At 42.5% G+C, this 14,410-nt stretch overlaps 1 protein-coding gene across 3 annotated transcripts in view; it reads right to left on the reverse strand.

The window, feature by feature from the left end:
* Nucleotides 1-14,410, reverse strand: part of POLR1B (RNA polymerase I subunit B) — a 41,477-nt gene that overhangs the window by 5,410 nt on the left and 21,657 nt on the right. For 2 of the 3 annotated variants that reach the window (XM_050753002.1, XM_050753003.1), the window contains 5 exons: nt 14,237-14,408; nt 12,732-13,013; nt 7,850-7,983; nt 4,178-4,348; nt 2,798-2,954 (listed from right to left, as the gene is read on the reverse strand). In XM_050753002.1, coding sequence (XP_050608959.1) covers nt 2,798-2,954; nt 4,178-4,348; nt 7,850-7,983; nt 12,732-13,013; nt 14,237-14,408 — 916 coding nt within the window. Of the gene's footprint in view, nt 1-2,797; nt 2,955-4,177; nt 4,349-4,757; nt 4,914-7,849; nt 7,984-12,731; nt 13,014-14,236; nt 14,409-14,410 lie in introns of all 3 variants that reach the window. The other variant, XM_050753004.1, reaches the window with a different exon arrangement.

Raw genomic sequence — 14,410 nt, forward strand, 5'->3', positions numbered from 1 at the left:
AATGAGAGAACAAAGGGAGACCCTTAAAATCAGCATGTAAAATTGGGTCCCAATCTTTGGTGGACTCCTGAACTATGCATGCATGGGACAGATCAAAGCAGCCCACCTAAGGCTGAAGAATGTACTTCAACTGCCATGTTCACCAAGTTAAGTACCAGTGAAAACTAAAAACCAATCCTCTTCCCCTGGAGAATTTTTGGTGACATGCACTGAGCCAGGTGATGGACTGTGTATTAACAAGGAAAGACATAAAATGAAAAACATTAAAATGTAATTGAAGGCCAAACACCACACTAAAAACAAACAAAACCAATCCTCTTCAGAGGACCCTAACAGGATCCAGGGTTTAAAACATATTCCTCACAACGTTCATAATACAATCCAGTATTACTGGGCATACAAATGAATGGTGAAACTTGACTTATACTCAAGGAGACTGATCCTGAGATGACTCAGACATTGGAATCTGCAGATAATGACTTTACAACACCCATCATATAAAACTATGCTAAAAATATAAAGGAAAACATGCCCACAATGAAGATAAGAAATCTTAGAGAAAAGAGAAACTATAAAAAAAGAAACAAGTCAGGCCAGGCGCAGTGGCTCACACCTGTAATCCCAGCACTTTTGGGAGGCTGAGGCGGGCAGATCACTTGAGGTCAGGAGTTTGAGACCAGCCTGAACAACATGATAAAACCCTGTCTCTACTAAAAATACAAAAAATTAGCTGGGCATGGTGGCACATGCCTGTAATCTCAGCTACTCAGAAGGTGAAGGCAGGAGAATCGCTTGAACCGGGGAGGCAGGGGTTGCAGTGAGCCAAGATCGTGCCACTGCACTCCAGGTGGGTGACACAGCGATACCCTGTCTCAAAAAAAGAAAAAAAAAAAAAAGAAACAAGTGGAAGTGCTGGACTTGAAAATACAGTCATACACTGCATAACAATGTTTTAGTCAATGTAGGATGGCATATATACTATGGTGATCCCACATTTTTACTGTATCTTTTCTATATTTAGCTACACAAATCCTTGCCATTGTCTTACAGCTGTCGACAGCACACAGTACAGTTATATGCCACCCAGGTTTGTAGCCTAGGAACAACAGGCTATACCATATATTAGGTGTGTAGTAGTCTCTGCCATCTAGGTTTATGTAAGTTCACTGTATGATGTTCACACTACGACAAAATCACATACGACTCCCTTCTCCAAATGTATCCCTGTCGTTAAGGGTATATGACTGTAGGCGAAAATTCAGTAGAAGACAGAATGAAAAGTGACTGTGATAATAGGTCAATAAAAATAATTCAATCTGGGCCAGGCACAGTGGCTCACACCTGTAACCCCAGCGTTTTTGGGAGGCTGAGGCAGGCAGATCACTTGAGGTCAGGAGTTCAAAACCAGCCAGGCCAACATGGTAAAACCCCATCTCTACTAAAACACAAAAATTAGCTGGGCATGGTGATGTGTGCCTGTAATCCCAGCTACTCGGGAGGCTGAGGCAGGAGAATTTATTGAACATGGGAGGCAGAGGTTGCAATGAGCCGAGATCGCACCACTGCACTCCAGCCTAGGTAACAAAGTGAGACTCCATCTTAGGGGAAAAAAAAAAAAAAAAAAAGAAATTAAAAGATCCAATCTGAAGAAAATAAAGAAAAAAAGAGAACAGAAACTCAATGTCTTATGGAACAATATCAAAAGGTTTAAATATATGAGTAACTGATATCTCAGAAGGGGAGGAAAGAGAGAAAAGGGTAAGAGCAATGTTTTTAAACATAATGACAGAAGAGTTTAGCAATTTAATTTAAAAACAAAAAAACAAAAAAACAAATTTGGGGCCGGGCGCGGTGGCTCACGCCTGTAATCCAGCACTTTGGGAGGCCAAAGTGGGCAGATCACCTGAGGTCAGGAGTTCAAGACCAGCCTGGCCAACATGGTGAAATCCCGTCTCTACTAAAAATACAAAAATTAGCTGGGTATGGTGGTGAGTGCCTGTAGTCCCAGCTACTTGGGAGGCTGAGGCAGAAGAATCACTTAAACCCAGGAGGCAGAGGTTGCAGGGAGCCGAGATCATACCACTGCACTCCAGCCTAGGCAATGGAGCAACACTCTGTCTCAAAAAAAAAAAAAAAAAAAAAACACTATATTCAGAAGACTGCTGCTTTCTAACTAGAAATGACAGAGACAAAGAAAAGCCAGTGTAACAACAACTTTTAAGTGCTGGAAGAAAAATAACTGTCAACTCAGAACTGTATACCCAGTGAAAGATTCCTTCAAGTGAAGTAAAATAAAGACATTTTCAGATAAATGAAAACCAACAGAATTTGTGGCCAGCAACCTGCAATATAAAAAAATGCTAAAGGAAGATTATCAGGCTGAAGGAAAACTGTAAGCAATGAAAACCTGAATCTTGCAACAGGAATGAAGAGAACTGGAAGTGATAAATACGCGGGTGACTATGATTGCTTGTATTCTTCAAAAAATCAAGTAATAAGACCCCAGGCACACCCAAATCTATGGACATTCTATACCTTTTTCTTCAAAAATGTCAATGTCAAAGACACAGAATGGTTAAAGATCTGTCATAAATTACAGGAGACTAAATAGACATGCCAACTAAATACAATGAGTGATCCTGGACTGGTTGCTTGTGGCACAGAAAAAAAAAAAACTTGCCATAAGCCATATTTTTGGAACAAATGGTCAGCATATGTAAATGAGGACTACAAAAGACTATGCTAGTATCAAGTTTACTTTCCTGATTGTGACTATAACATCGTCCCTCTTCCTTACCCATCTGGCACTGGTACATGTTCCGTGGACTCTGGTTGTGGTCAGAGAAAGGGATGAAGTTGGCAATCACACTCAGCAGGCTGTGTGGAAAGAGTTCCTGGTGTGTGGTAACTCCAGCAAAAACCTCATCCTCAAAGATAGCGACATTCATGAAGATCTGGAAGAGCAGATGTCCAAGGCACAAAATAACTGCAACTGCTTACACATTAACTCTTACCATTTCTCAGAGTTCAGCACTCAAAGACTCAAGAGAAAACCTTCCCCGCCCAGCATCATGAGTGCTGAAGGGATCAACTGGGAAGCACAGGGAAGTGACCACTTAGAAATACCACTTGCTTTACATATTCCACTCTAAATCTACCCCAGACCAATTGTGAAGGGGAATAGGAAGAAAAAATTTTAAGTAGCACAAAGCCTATAACTTTGCAACTGCAAATATGTAGGCAAAGACTGAGTGTGCATCTAATGGAATGTTTTCACTTCACCAGCTGAGGCAGAGTCAGGTACAAAGGAGCTCTGGGAGCCAGACAGGATGGAAGGCAGGTAATGTGACCACCAACCCTCTCAGGTTCTTGTGGAGTGAGATCAGACATGGGAACTGCTTTGTGCTGGTCACGGAGGAGGTGGAAAGTCTGACTTTCTTTCAAATGTCCAACTGTTATTGTAACACTAACAACCCTTTTAATGTGGGGAAAAGAAAGAGATCAGCCTGTTACTGTGTCTATATAGAAAGAAGTAGACATAAGAGACTCCATTTTGTTCTGTATTTGAGATGCTGTTAGTCTGTGACCCTACCCCCAACCTTGTCCTTGCAAGAGACATGTGCTGTGGTAACTCAAGGTTTAATGGATTTTGGGCGTGCAGGGTGTGACTTTGTTCCTAGATAAGCTAGGTATTGTCTAAGGTTTCTCCCCATGTGATAGACTGAAACTATGCTGCCAAAAGGTTTATGGAGATGTGTTTGCATATGCATCTCAAGGCACAGCTTTGTCCTTTGAACTTATTCATGTCACAGAGGTTTTTGTTTATATGTCTTACTGCCGATTTCCTCTTTTTTCTTTGTTTATATTGTCCTGTCACTCCCCTGTCTTTAAGATGGTAAAGATAATTATCAATAAATACTAAGGGAACTCAGAGACCGGGGCGGCGTGGGTCCTCTGTAAGCTGAGCGCCGGTCCCCTGGGCCCCGCTTTTCTTTCTCTATACTTTGTCTCTGTGTCTTATTTCTTTTCTCAAGTCTCTCGTTCCACCTAACGAGAAACACCCACAGGTGTGGAGGGGCAGGCCACCCCTTCATTTAAAAAGGAAGAGTTAAGTCTCTGAAAGTTGTATACTATACAAACAAGCACATACACTCATCCATCACACATATGTATTTACCTGTTCCATAGTTCCAATTAGCTCTTCTTTGCCCAATTCCAAGTTCTGCACAGGCCGTACCAGTCTACAAGGAGTAGTAAAAAGGAACAATCCTGGGTATAGACTTGGTTTTCCTGTCATGGGTATGAGGACCACTTCCATCCAGGGAGGAATTCTTTTCTCTCTCAACACCTGTTTTCAACAAAAACAGAGTTTAACAAACCTGTCCCACGGCCATGGCTGTCGCTGCCAGTCTTATGCCCCATGGAATACTACTCATCCACACTCAGCCATGGTAAAAGCCCTACTTCCTTGGGTGCTCACCCCAGCTAGCAGGCAAATCACTAACCACTGAGGCTAAAGATAAAGTACACCATGAATGCATGTGTAGATACACTAAAGGAAATTCTGTCCTCTGTGATCTCAAATACAGTACATTACTGGTTTTATTTGTAAACTTAATAAACCAAAAACTCTTGGGTGGGCCGGGCATGGTGGCTTATACCTGTAATCCCAGCACTTTAGGAGGCCGAAGTGAGTGGATCACTTGAGCCCAGAAGTCAAGACCAACCTGGGCAACAGGGTGAAATCCCGTCTCTACAAAAAATAAAAAAATTAGCTGAGCGTGGTGGTGCGTGCCTGTAGTCCCAGCTACTTGGGAGGCTGAGGTGGGAGAATCACTTGAGCCCAGGAGGTTGAGGCTACAGTGAGTCATGATCATGCCACTGCACTCCAGCCTGGGTGACAGAGTGAGACCCTGTCTCAAAAACAAAACAAAAAAAATGCCAACAAACTCCTGCGTGAAAGGAGAAATAAAAATCTAAATTACAGGAACCTGGAAAAGAAAAAAACAAAACAAAACAAAACCCAGGTGTCAGTACTCGGGGATTCACAGCTAAATGAGAGGATGTTTGGTGGAGGGGACACTGGGAGATGTTGGGCAAAGAGTATAAAGCTTCAGTTATGCAAGAGAATTAAGTTTCTGCAGATCTCAAGTACAGCATGTGACTACAGTTAAGAATACTATATTGCATGCGTGAAATTTACTAAGAGCAGATCTTAAGTGTCCTCATCCTCCGACCCTCCACAATGCTAACCAAAAAAAAAAAAAATAAAGAAAATAAATTATTTAATCAAAAGCTAAAAAAGAATAAAGTCAACCAAAAGAAAGCACAAATTATAAAAAAGATAAAATCTGAGACGAATGAGGTAGGCAGATCATTTGAGGTCAGGGGTTCGAGACCAGCCGGGGCAACGTGGAGAAACCCCGTCTCTACTAAAAATACAAAAATTACCCAGGTGTGGTGTGTGCACCTGTAATCCCCGCTGAGGCTGAGGCAGGAGAATTGCTTGAACCCGGGAGGTGGAGGCTGCAGTGAGCCAAGATCACGCCACTGCAGCCCAGCCTGGGCAACAGAGTGAGACTCTGCCTCAAAAAAAAAAAAAAAAAAAAAGGAATGATTGTTTAATGCGTACAGAGTTTTGATGATGAGAAAGTTCTGAAGATGGTGATGACTGCACAACATGAATGTACTTAATATCACTGAATTGTACACTAGATCAAATCTCATATACTCTCTGAGCATCAAAATGAGTAGTAACAGAATATTCACAAAATTAAACAAGCATCTATAAATCTATGCTAACATAAATAAATGAACAACTAATAGAAAAGAAAGCCCTCCTTACAGAATAGCAACTAATAAATATAGAAAAAATGCTGGTGGGGGAAAACACCATGTGGTAACCATCACAGTTATATTAACTCAGCAAAGAACCATCAATGGAATAGTAATTCAGCAAATAATTCATCAACTAGTGGGTGAAAATATGAAGAAAGGGGGCTCCACATAGCTTTCAACTATCTCTCCACAAGTTACTTATTACGGAGAAAAACAGAAACTGTACAGTGAATTAACCTAAAGAACACAACTTTGAAGGGATCAGTTAACATGAGTCGTAACAGGACAAACCAACATCATGTGTTTCCTGAAATATCTTGAATCTCATCATGAGGAAGCAAAACATAAACCTAAATTACAGGAGAGCTGTGATTCCCAGCACTTCGGGAGGCCAAGGCGGGCGAATCACTTAAGGTTAGGAGACCAGCCTGATCCAGATGGGGAAACCCCACCACTACTAACAATAAAAAAAATTAGCTGGGTGTGGTGGTACACACCTGTAGTCTCAGCTACTTGGGAGACTGAGGCACGAGACTCTGACTTAAAAAAAGAAAAATAGAAGACTGGTGGTTGGCAGCATCTAGGTGGCTTCAGGATGGGGCTGGTCACCAGAAAGACCAAGCCAGAATTAGAGGACTGGGACTTTCAGCCCCACCCTCAACTCCAGGAAGGGGATAGGGGCTTGAGGTTAAGCTAATCACCAATGGCCAATGATTCCATCAGTCATCCTACATAATAAAGCCATAACGACCCAAAGGACTGGGTCAGGGAGCTGCCAGGGAAGCTGGGCACGGTGGTACAGTCCTGTGGTCAGGCTGCTTGGCAAGTGGAAGTGGGAGGATCATTTAAGCCTGGGACATTAAGGCTGCAGTGAGCTGTGACTGTGCCACTGCACTCCAGCCTGGGCAACAGAGTGAGACCTGTCTCTTTAAAAAAAAAGAAAAGAAAAGAAAAAAAGAGAACATTACTGAGACAACTGGTGGAATATGAGCATCAACTATGGATCCCACCCACATGACCTTCTCTGATTTTCATAAGTGTACTGTGGTTATTGAAGAGAAAGTCCTTGTTCTTAGAAAAAGTACGCTAAAATCTTTATGGAAAACGGGACACTGTCTCAATACTGCTCTCAAATGGTTCAAAAGAAAAACATTACAAAGAGCATACAGAAGACAAAGCATGTGGGGAAAAGCATAGCAACTGGTGGATTTCGGTAATGTATATACAGGGGGGTCCCATGTACTGATTAAACATCTTTGCTCTAAGCGTAAAATCGTATCAAATGAGCCACAATCCCACTTATAGGAATATAAGAATTAAAGAATGAAAAGCACAAGGACTTGAATAGATATTTGTACACTCATGTTCACAGCAGCATTATTTGCAATGACCAGAAGGTAGAGACAACCCAAGTGTCCAACAGAGCACTTAAACAAAAACTAAAATTTCGTTTAAACATTTTTAAAAAATAAACACACAGAACAGAATATAAACCACAAACTCAGCCTGTTGCCAAAGGATAATTCTTTCAACGGCCATTATCAAAGCAACAAATACTCTTCACTAGGAGGAAATCCCAAAGATAAATTATTCAAAGAATGTCATTCTACTTTTTAAAAATATATTTTCAAAACCTAGGAGGCAATGGGGTAGTTAACTTCTACCTTGCATATTTTGAATATTACTGAAATACCTGTATTTTGAGATCCCTTATATGCCACTAGCATTAAGAAGGGGAAAAAAAGTTAAAATTAGTTAGATAAGCAGACTGAGGTGCCTCAGTGAAACTCCCAAAGAATGTATATGGGTCAAATATCTGTCACTGACCCCAACCAGTGAGGCCAGTATAAAGCAAGCCTCTGTCACCAGAGGGAATGCACAGGCATTCTGGACATTCTGACCCCCTGACCACTTGATCACTCTAGACCGCCCAGGGGTTAACCCCAAAACTAGAAAGGAACTGAAAACCTAAGGTCAAGGGATAGGACAATTCACAAAGCCTCAAGCCCACCTTAAAATGACGAAGAGAATCTGCGATGCCTGGAGCAAGCTCCTTATCCACCCAGCCAACCATGACGCCATCAAGCAGGACGGGGTAGCACTCACTGTATGGCCGGTGGGGAGCTCCATCAACGGGAGTGACCCCTGGTAAACGGAACAAACAGCACGATCACATCGGAATGCTTCATCCAACATTCTAGATTCCCTCCAGATGGGGTCAACAGCTGCTGTATCAGTTCAGATATCAAATTATCCTTGTCTCTATAACAGGTACAGGCATTTCTTTTAATTGCACTTCACAGATATTTTAAGCAGGCTTATCAATGCCATTTTTCCAACAACACGTGTTCCCTTTGTGTCTCTGTGTCAACATTTTGGTAATTCTTGCAGTATTTCCAATATTATTATATCTGTTATGGTGATCTGTGATTAGTGATCTCTGATGTTACTACTGTGCTTGCAGATGTGGTAGAAATAGCAAGACAACTAGAATTAGAAGTAGAGTCTGAAGCTGTGACTGAATTTCTGCAATCCCATAATCAAACTGAACAGATGAGGAATTGCTTCCTAGAGGATGAGCAAAGAAAATGTCGTTTTGTTTTGTTTTTGAGACAGGGTCTTGCTCTGTCGCTCAGGCTGCAGTGCAGTGGCATGATCATGGCTCATTGCAACCTCAACCTCCTGGGCTCAAGCAATCCTCCCACCTCAGCCTCCCGAGTAGCTGACAGGTGTGTGCCATCATGCTTGGCTAATTAAAAAAAATTTTTTTTGCCGGGCGCAGTGGCTCACACCTGTAATCCAGCATTTTGGGAGGCTGAGGCGGGTGGATCACGAGGTCAGGAGATTGAGACCATCCTGGCTAACACAGTGAAACCTCATCTCTACTAAAACTACAAAAAATTAGCCAGGCATGGTGGCGGGCGCCTATAGTCCCAGCTACTCAGGAGGCTGAGACAGGAGAATGGCATGAACCAGGGCGGCGGAGCTTGCAGTGAGCCAAGATCATGCCATTGCACTCCAGCCTGGGTGACAGAGCAAGACTCCATCTCAAAAAAAAAAAAATTTTTTTTTTTTTTTTGTAAAGACAGGGTCTCCCTGTGTCGCCTAGGCTGGTCTCAAACTCCTGGGCTCAAGCAATCCTCTCGCCTTGGCCTCCCAAAGTGCTGGAATTACAGGCCTGAGCCACTGTGCCCAGCAGAAAAGGGTTTCTTGAGATGCGATCTCAAGAAATGAGAAGATGCAGTAAACACTGTTGAAATGACAATAAAGGATTTAGATTATTCCATAAACTTAACTGATAAAACAGCGGCAGGGTTTGAGGGGACTGACTGCAACTTGGAAATAATCTCTTCTGTGGGTAACATGCTATCAAACAGCATCATATGCTACTGAGAAATCTTTCGTGAAAGGAAGATTCAATTGGCGTGGTAAACTTCTTTGTTTAATTTTAAGAAATTGTCACAAGCCATCCTAACCTTCAGCAACCACTGCCCTGATCAGTCAGCAGCAGGCAACACTGAGGCAAGACCTTCCCCAGCAAAAAGATAACGAATCGCTGAAGGCTCACATGATTTAATATTTTTTTTAGCAATAAAGTATTCTTAAATTTGAAATATTTACAGCATAGTGTAAACATAAGTTTTATATGCACTGTGGGAAACTGAGAAATTCATGTGGCTCATTTTATTGCAGTGCTCTGGAACCAAACCTGCAATATCTCCAGAGTAAGCCTGAAGGCTTTTGTATTGCTTGTGGAAGTTTAAATCGCTTCCGCAAGGACACAGGAAAGAAGTAGCAAGGGAACAGGGGCCTATGGGAGGGAGCATTTCACTGCATGTCTTTTTAATATTTTGATTTCTAAGCCACGTAAATGCATTAAATGCATTAACCCCCAAAATGTAATTACAGTTGATCCTCATTATGTGAAGATTTGCCTACTTGCTACATTTTATCTATAACCACAAAATTGATACTGGGGATGCTTTTAACGTCATTTCAGAACATGCAGCAAAAAAATTTGAGTCCCCTGATGCATACGCTCCCCGCAGCTGAAGTCAAACAAGACGATGCCATGCTTTCTTGTCAGCTTATGCTGTAAACAAGTGTCCCTTGTCCAGTCTGTTCAGTGGCATGTTTTCAGCTGGTGTGATTTCACTGTTTAAATAATAGCTTCCAGGCCTGGCATGGTGGCTCACAACTGTAATCCCAGCACTTTGGGAGGCCAAGGTAGAAGGAATGCTTGACGCCAGGAGTTCGAGACCAGCCTGGATAACACAGCAAGACCCCATCTCTACAAAAAAAAAAAAAAAAAAATTGCCTCCAAGTGTAGCACTGAAGTGCTGCCTAGTGTTCATAAATGCAAAAAGGCTGTGATGTGCCTAACAGAAAAAAAATGTGTGTTAGATAAGCTTTATAGTTACAGTGCTGTTGGCTGAGAATTCAATGTTACCACAAGAACAATATATATTTTTAAAGGGTATCTTTTTTTTTTTTTGAGACGGATCTTGCCTCATCGCCCAGGCTGGAGTGCAGTGGCATGATCTTGGCTCACTGCAAGCTCCACCTCCCAAGTTCACGCCATTCTCCCGCCTCAGCCTCCCGAGTACCTGGGACTACAGGCATCTGCCACCACGCCAGGCTAGTTTTTTGTATTTTTAGTAGAGACAGGGTTTCACCGTGTTAGCCACGATGGTCTCAATCTCCTGACCTCACAATCCACCTGTCTCGGCCTCCCAAAGTGCTGGGATTACAGGCGTGAGCCACTGCGCTCGGCTTAAAGGGTGTCTTTCAACAGAAACACACAAAAACCAAGGCTACATATTGATCAGCTAACAAAAATGTTGTAACCTGAGGCTCGAAGGAACCTTACCCTGTATTTCCCCTTGGCACAATGGTTCAATATTCACTGGTGACTTTAAAGACAAGTACTACAAATAATGAGAATCATATGAAATTAAGTAAAAAAGGAACACTCTCCCATGAACCATAAATACATTCTGAAGACATCAAGTGTTTGTTAGAGTGTCACAGGTTACCCACTTCGTGTTTCATCTGTCACCTCAATATGAACATCTCTATCGAAAGTTAGGTAGCGATTCTGTCGTCTTCTCCAGTGCCAGAGCGAAAAACCCTTCCCCATCTCTTTTTCTGCAGTTGGATCTATTTTCTACCTCTCCACTTTATTCTTTTCTCCTTTCTACCCTCTCCTGGACTTTGACATTTCGAATCACCAGTAACAAAATTATTTTCCTCGTAGAGGATAAACCTTCAAATTACACTGATTACATCGTCTGAATCTTGAGTATTTCTTGATTACTTTCTGTGGGGCCCTCTTCCTACAGGCCACTCTCTCTCTCTCTCTCTCTCTCTCTTTTTTTTTTTTTTAAGATGGAGTCTCACTCTGTCACCCAGGCTGGAGTGCAGTGGTGCAATCTTGGCTCACTGCAACCTCCACCTCCTGGATTCAAGCGATTCTACTGCCTCAGCTTCCTGAGTAGCTGGGACCACATGCACATGCCACCACACCCAGCTAATTTTTTTTTTTTTTTTTGTATTTTTAGTAGAGATGGGGTTTTGCCATGTTGGCCAGGCTGGTCTTAAACTCCTGACCTCAAGTGATCTGCACACCTCGGCTTCCCAAAGTGCTGGGATTACAGGCATGAGCCACCATGCCTGGCCAGGCCACTCTAATTGGGAGAAGTACTTTTGAGCAGAACTTCGAGTCAATGCCCTTCTAGTTGCTTGAGAATACCTATCGTCTGATCCCCATGAACTGGAAGTTTTACTGTATGAATATTAATCCCACTGGTGAACCTGTCCACAGACCACCAAAGACAGAACATTTCTAGTCTCCAAATCATAATTGGAGAACCCTGGGACTAGAAAACTGCAGAGAAAGCTGACATGTTTAGGTATGAAGATAAATTCAAATCAAGTATCAAGCCAAGAATTAGACAGCTTTCTAGCCAAAGCAGAGACAGAGACAGCAGCTGTAAGGTTATCAGGAAAAATGGTTATCATCTGATGACATTAGGGTAGACTGGAAAATCTTTTAAACTGTCCTCCTGCAAACCAACACTGTTTTCTACTTAGAAATGCAAAGATCCACCAAGAGATGCAAGGAGAAGTGACCCAAAAAACTACTCAATAGCTTCTATGCTTCCAATATTAATGACTAGTCTATTTCAGATGCTTTGGCATCCTTCTTATTCATTTATTTATTTTTTATTTTGGAGACAGGATCTCACTTTCTCGCCCAGTCTAAAGTGCAGCAGTGGCACAATCACAGCTCACTGCAGCCTCAAATCCCTGGGCTCAAGCGATCCTCACTTCCATTATCTTCTTTTTTTTTTTTTTTTTTGAAAGAAAACAAAACACCTATAACAGTTTCTCCTGTTTTCACTTTCAAAGAATGCGTTCAGCCTTCTATAGAGGAGCCAAGAAAGCAGCGCAACTCCTGCACAGAAAGGTAAAAACGAATTCTTACAGAAAGTCTCTGCTGAATTTCCAAAAGCAGCACAACTTAACAGGTTAAAAACCACGTAATCTTGGCCGGGCGCGGTAGCTCACAACTGTAATCCCAGCACTTTGGGAGGCCGAGGCAGGCACATCACGAGGTCAGGAGATAGAGACCATCGTGGCTAACATGGTGAAACCCCGTCTCTACTACAAATACAAAAAAATTAGCTGGGCGTGGTGGCGGGTGCCTGTAGTCCCAGCTACTTGGGAGGCTGAGGCAGGAGAATGGCGTGAACCCGGGAGGCGGAGCTTGCAGTGAGCAGAGATCGTGCCACTACACTCCAGCATGGGCAACAGAGCGAGACTCCATCTCAAAAAAAACACAAAAAACAAAAAAAAATCAAGCAAGATGTTTATCACTATACACTACATACCCAAGTTGCAGAGTAAAGCCGGAATAGATGCCGTATACACAAACTGTGTGACAACCTCACATACGGCAGTTAGGTGGTTCATCAGGCCACAGGGCTCCCCGTCTGGGGTATGCACTGGACAAAGGAAGCCCCAGGACTCTGGCAGCAGCCGGCGTACTGTGGTGGTCCTCATCTTGGCAAAATCAGCCCCTCTGTGCACGCAGCGGAAATGGGAGAGGTAGCGTATGAAGTTGAGCTTGTCAGCCACAACACAAAGTCCAGAATTTTGTAGGAGGCCAAGACCTTAATAAAACAAAAGTCACTCAAAAATGGGCCAATCTTTTAAAAAACGGAAATTTTTGAGGCTTTGTGACGACAAAACCTCAGAGCACTCTACAGATTACAGAATGAATTATTACAACATTTATTCTCCTAGCTCTGATGAGTGGAAAGAGTTCGCAAAAAATATGTAAAATAATCCCCAGATTTCACAAACTGTATGAGCCCCAACTAGTTCCCTATCTCCTCTATGACCTCCTTTGTAGGAGAACATTAAATGAGTTAATAAAATAGCAAGTAGTTAAATTCATCTGAGAGGGTCAGATAATAGACAAGCAAGTAAGAAGGCTAATGAAAGAATCGGCATCAGTAACAGGGGTTTTAAAAAAAAAAAAAAAAAAAAGCTGGGCACAGTGGCTAATGCTATAATCCCAGCACTTCAGGAGGGCGAGGTGGGTAGTTCGCCAGAGCTTAAGAGTTCCAGACCAGCCTTAGCAGCATAGCAAAACCCCATCTCTACAAAAAACACAAAAATTAGCCAGGTGTGGTGGCTTGTGCCTGTAGTCACAGCTACTCGTGGGGCTGAGGTGGGAGGATCACCTGAGCCCGGGAGGTCAAGGCTGCAGTGAGCCATGATTCTGCCACTGCACTCTAGACTGGGTGACACAGTGAGGCCCTGACTCACAAAAAAAAAAAAAAAAAAAAAAAAAAATTTCTGGGTTCCCAATTACCACTTTTTAAGTTTCCAGGGTCATTCTCTTTTTTGCTGAGACAGGGTCTCACTCTGTCACCAGGCTGGAGTGCAGTGGTGCAATCACAGCTCACTGCAGCCTTGACCTCCTAGTCAAGCCACCCTCCTACCTTGGCCTCCCAAAGTGCTGGGATTACAGGCATGAGCCACCACACCTGGCCTCTCAGGTCACTCTGAGGCAAGGCAACTGGTTTAGAGATGGGCATGTACAGCAACCCATGCAGAATTCCTATTAGGTAAGCCTTCCTCAGAGGTCTAAGTGGTCTTTTCATTTTCTAGAAGGAGGCAGAGAAAATGTATTTGGTTATTTGAATTAAATTTTAGCTATACAGACACCTTGTCTAAAGTCCTTCAGACCAACAGTCATCAAAGTCAGTTACGAGAAATTTACTTTTTTGGGGGGGTTTGCTTTTAAAAAGAACCTGTCAAGGACAGGCAAATCTACATTAAGCAAATAGTTTGAAAAACATAACTAAAATGCTCTATTTAATTTTACCTGTTTTAGAACGCAGATTCCCAGTGGCAAAAAGGTATTCAAATGGTTTTGTAAGGTCTATTCCCATAGTAAAAATCCTCATCAAATTGTCAGTGTTCATGGAAACATTGGTCTTCTGAGCCTTCTTATCAAAAGCTATTTTAATAGACACTAACCAACCTTCCAGTTTTTCCT

The sequence above is a fragment of the Macaca thibetana genome, chromosome 13 (assembly GCF_024542745.1).
Source record: "Macaca thibetana thibetana isolate TM-01 chromosome 13, ASM2454274v1, whole genome shotgun sequence".
Classification (NCBI taxonomy): Eukaryota; Metazoa; Chordata; class Mammalia; order Primates; family Cercopithecidae; genus Macaca; species Macaca thibetana.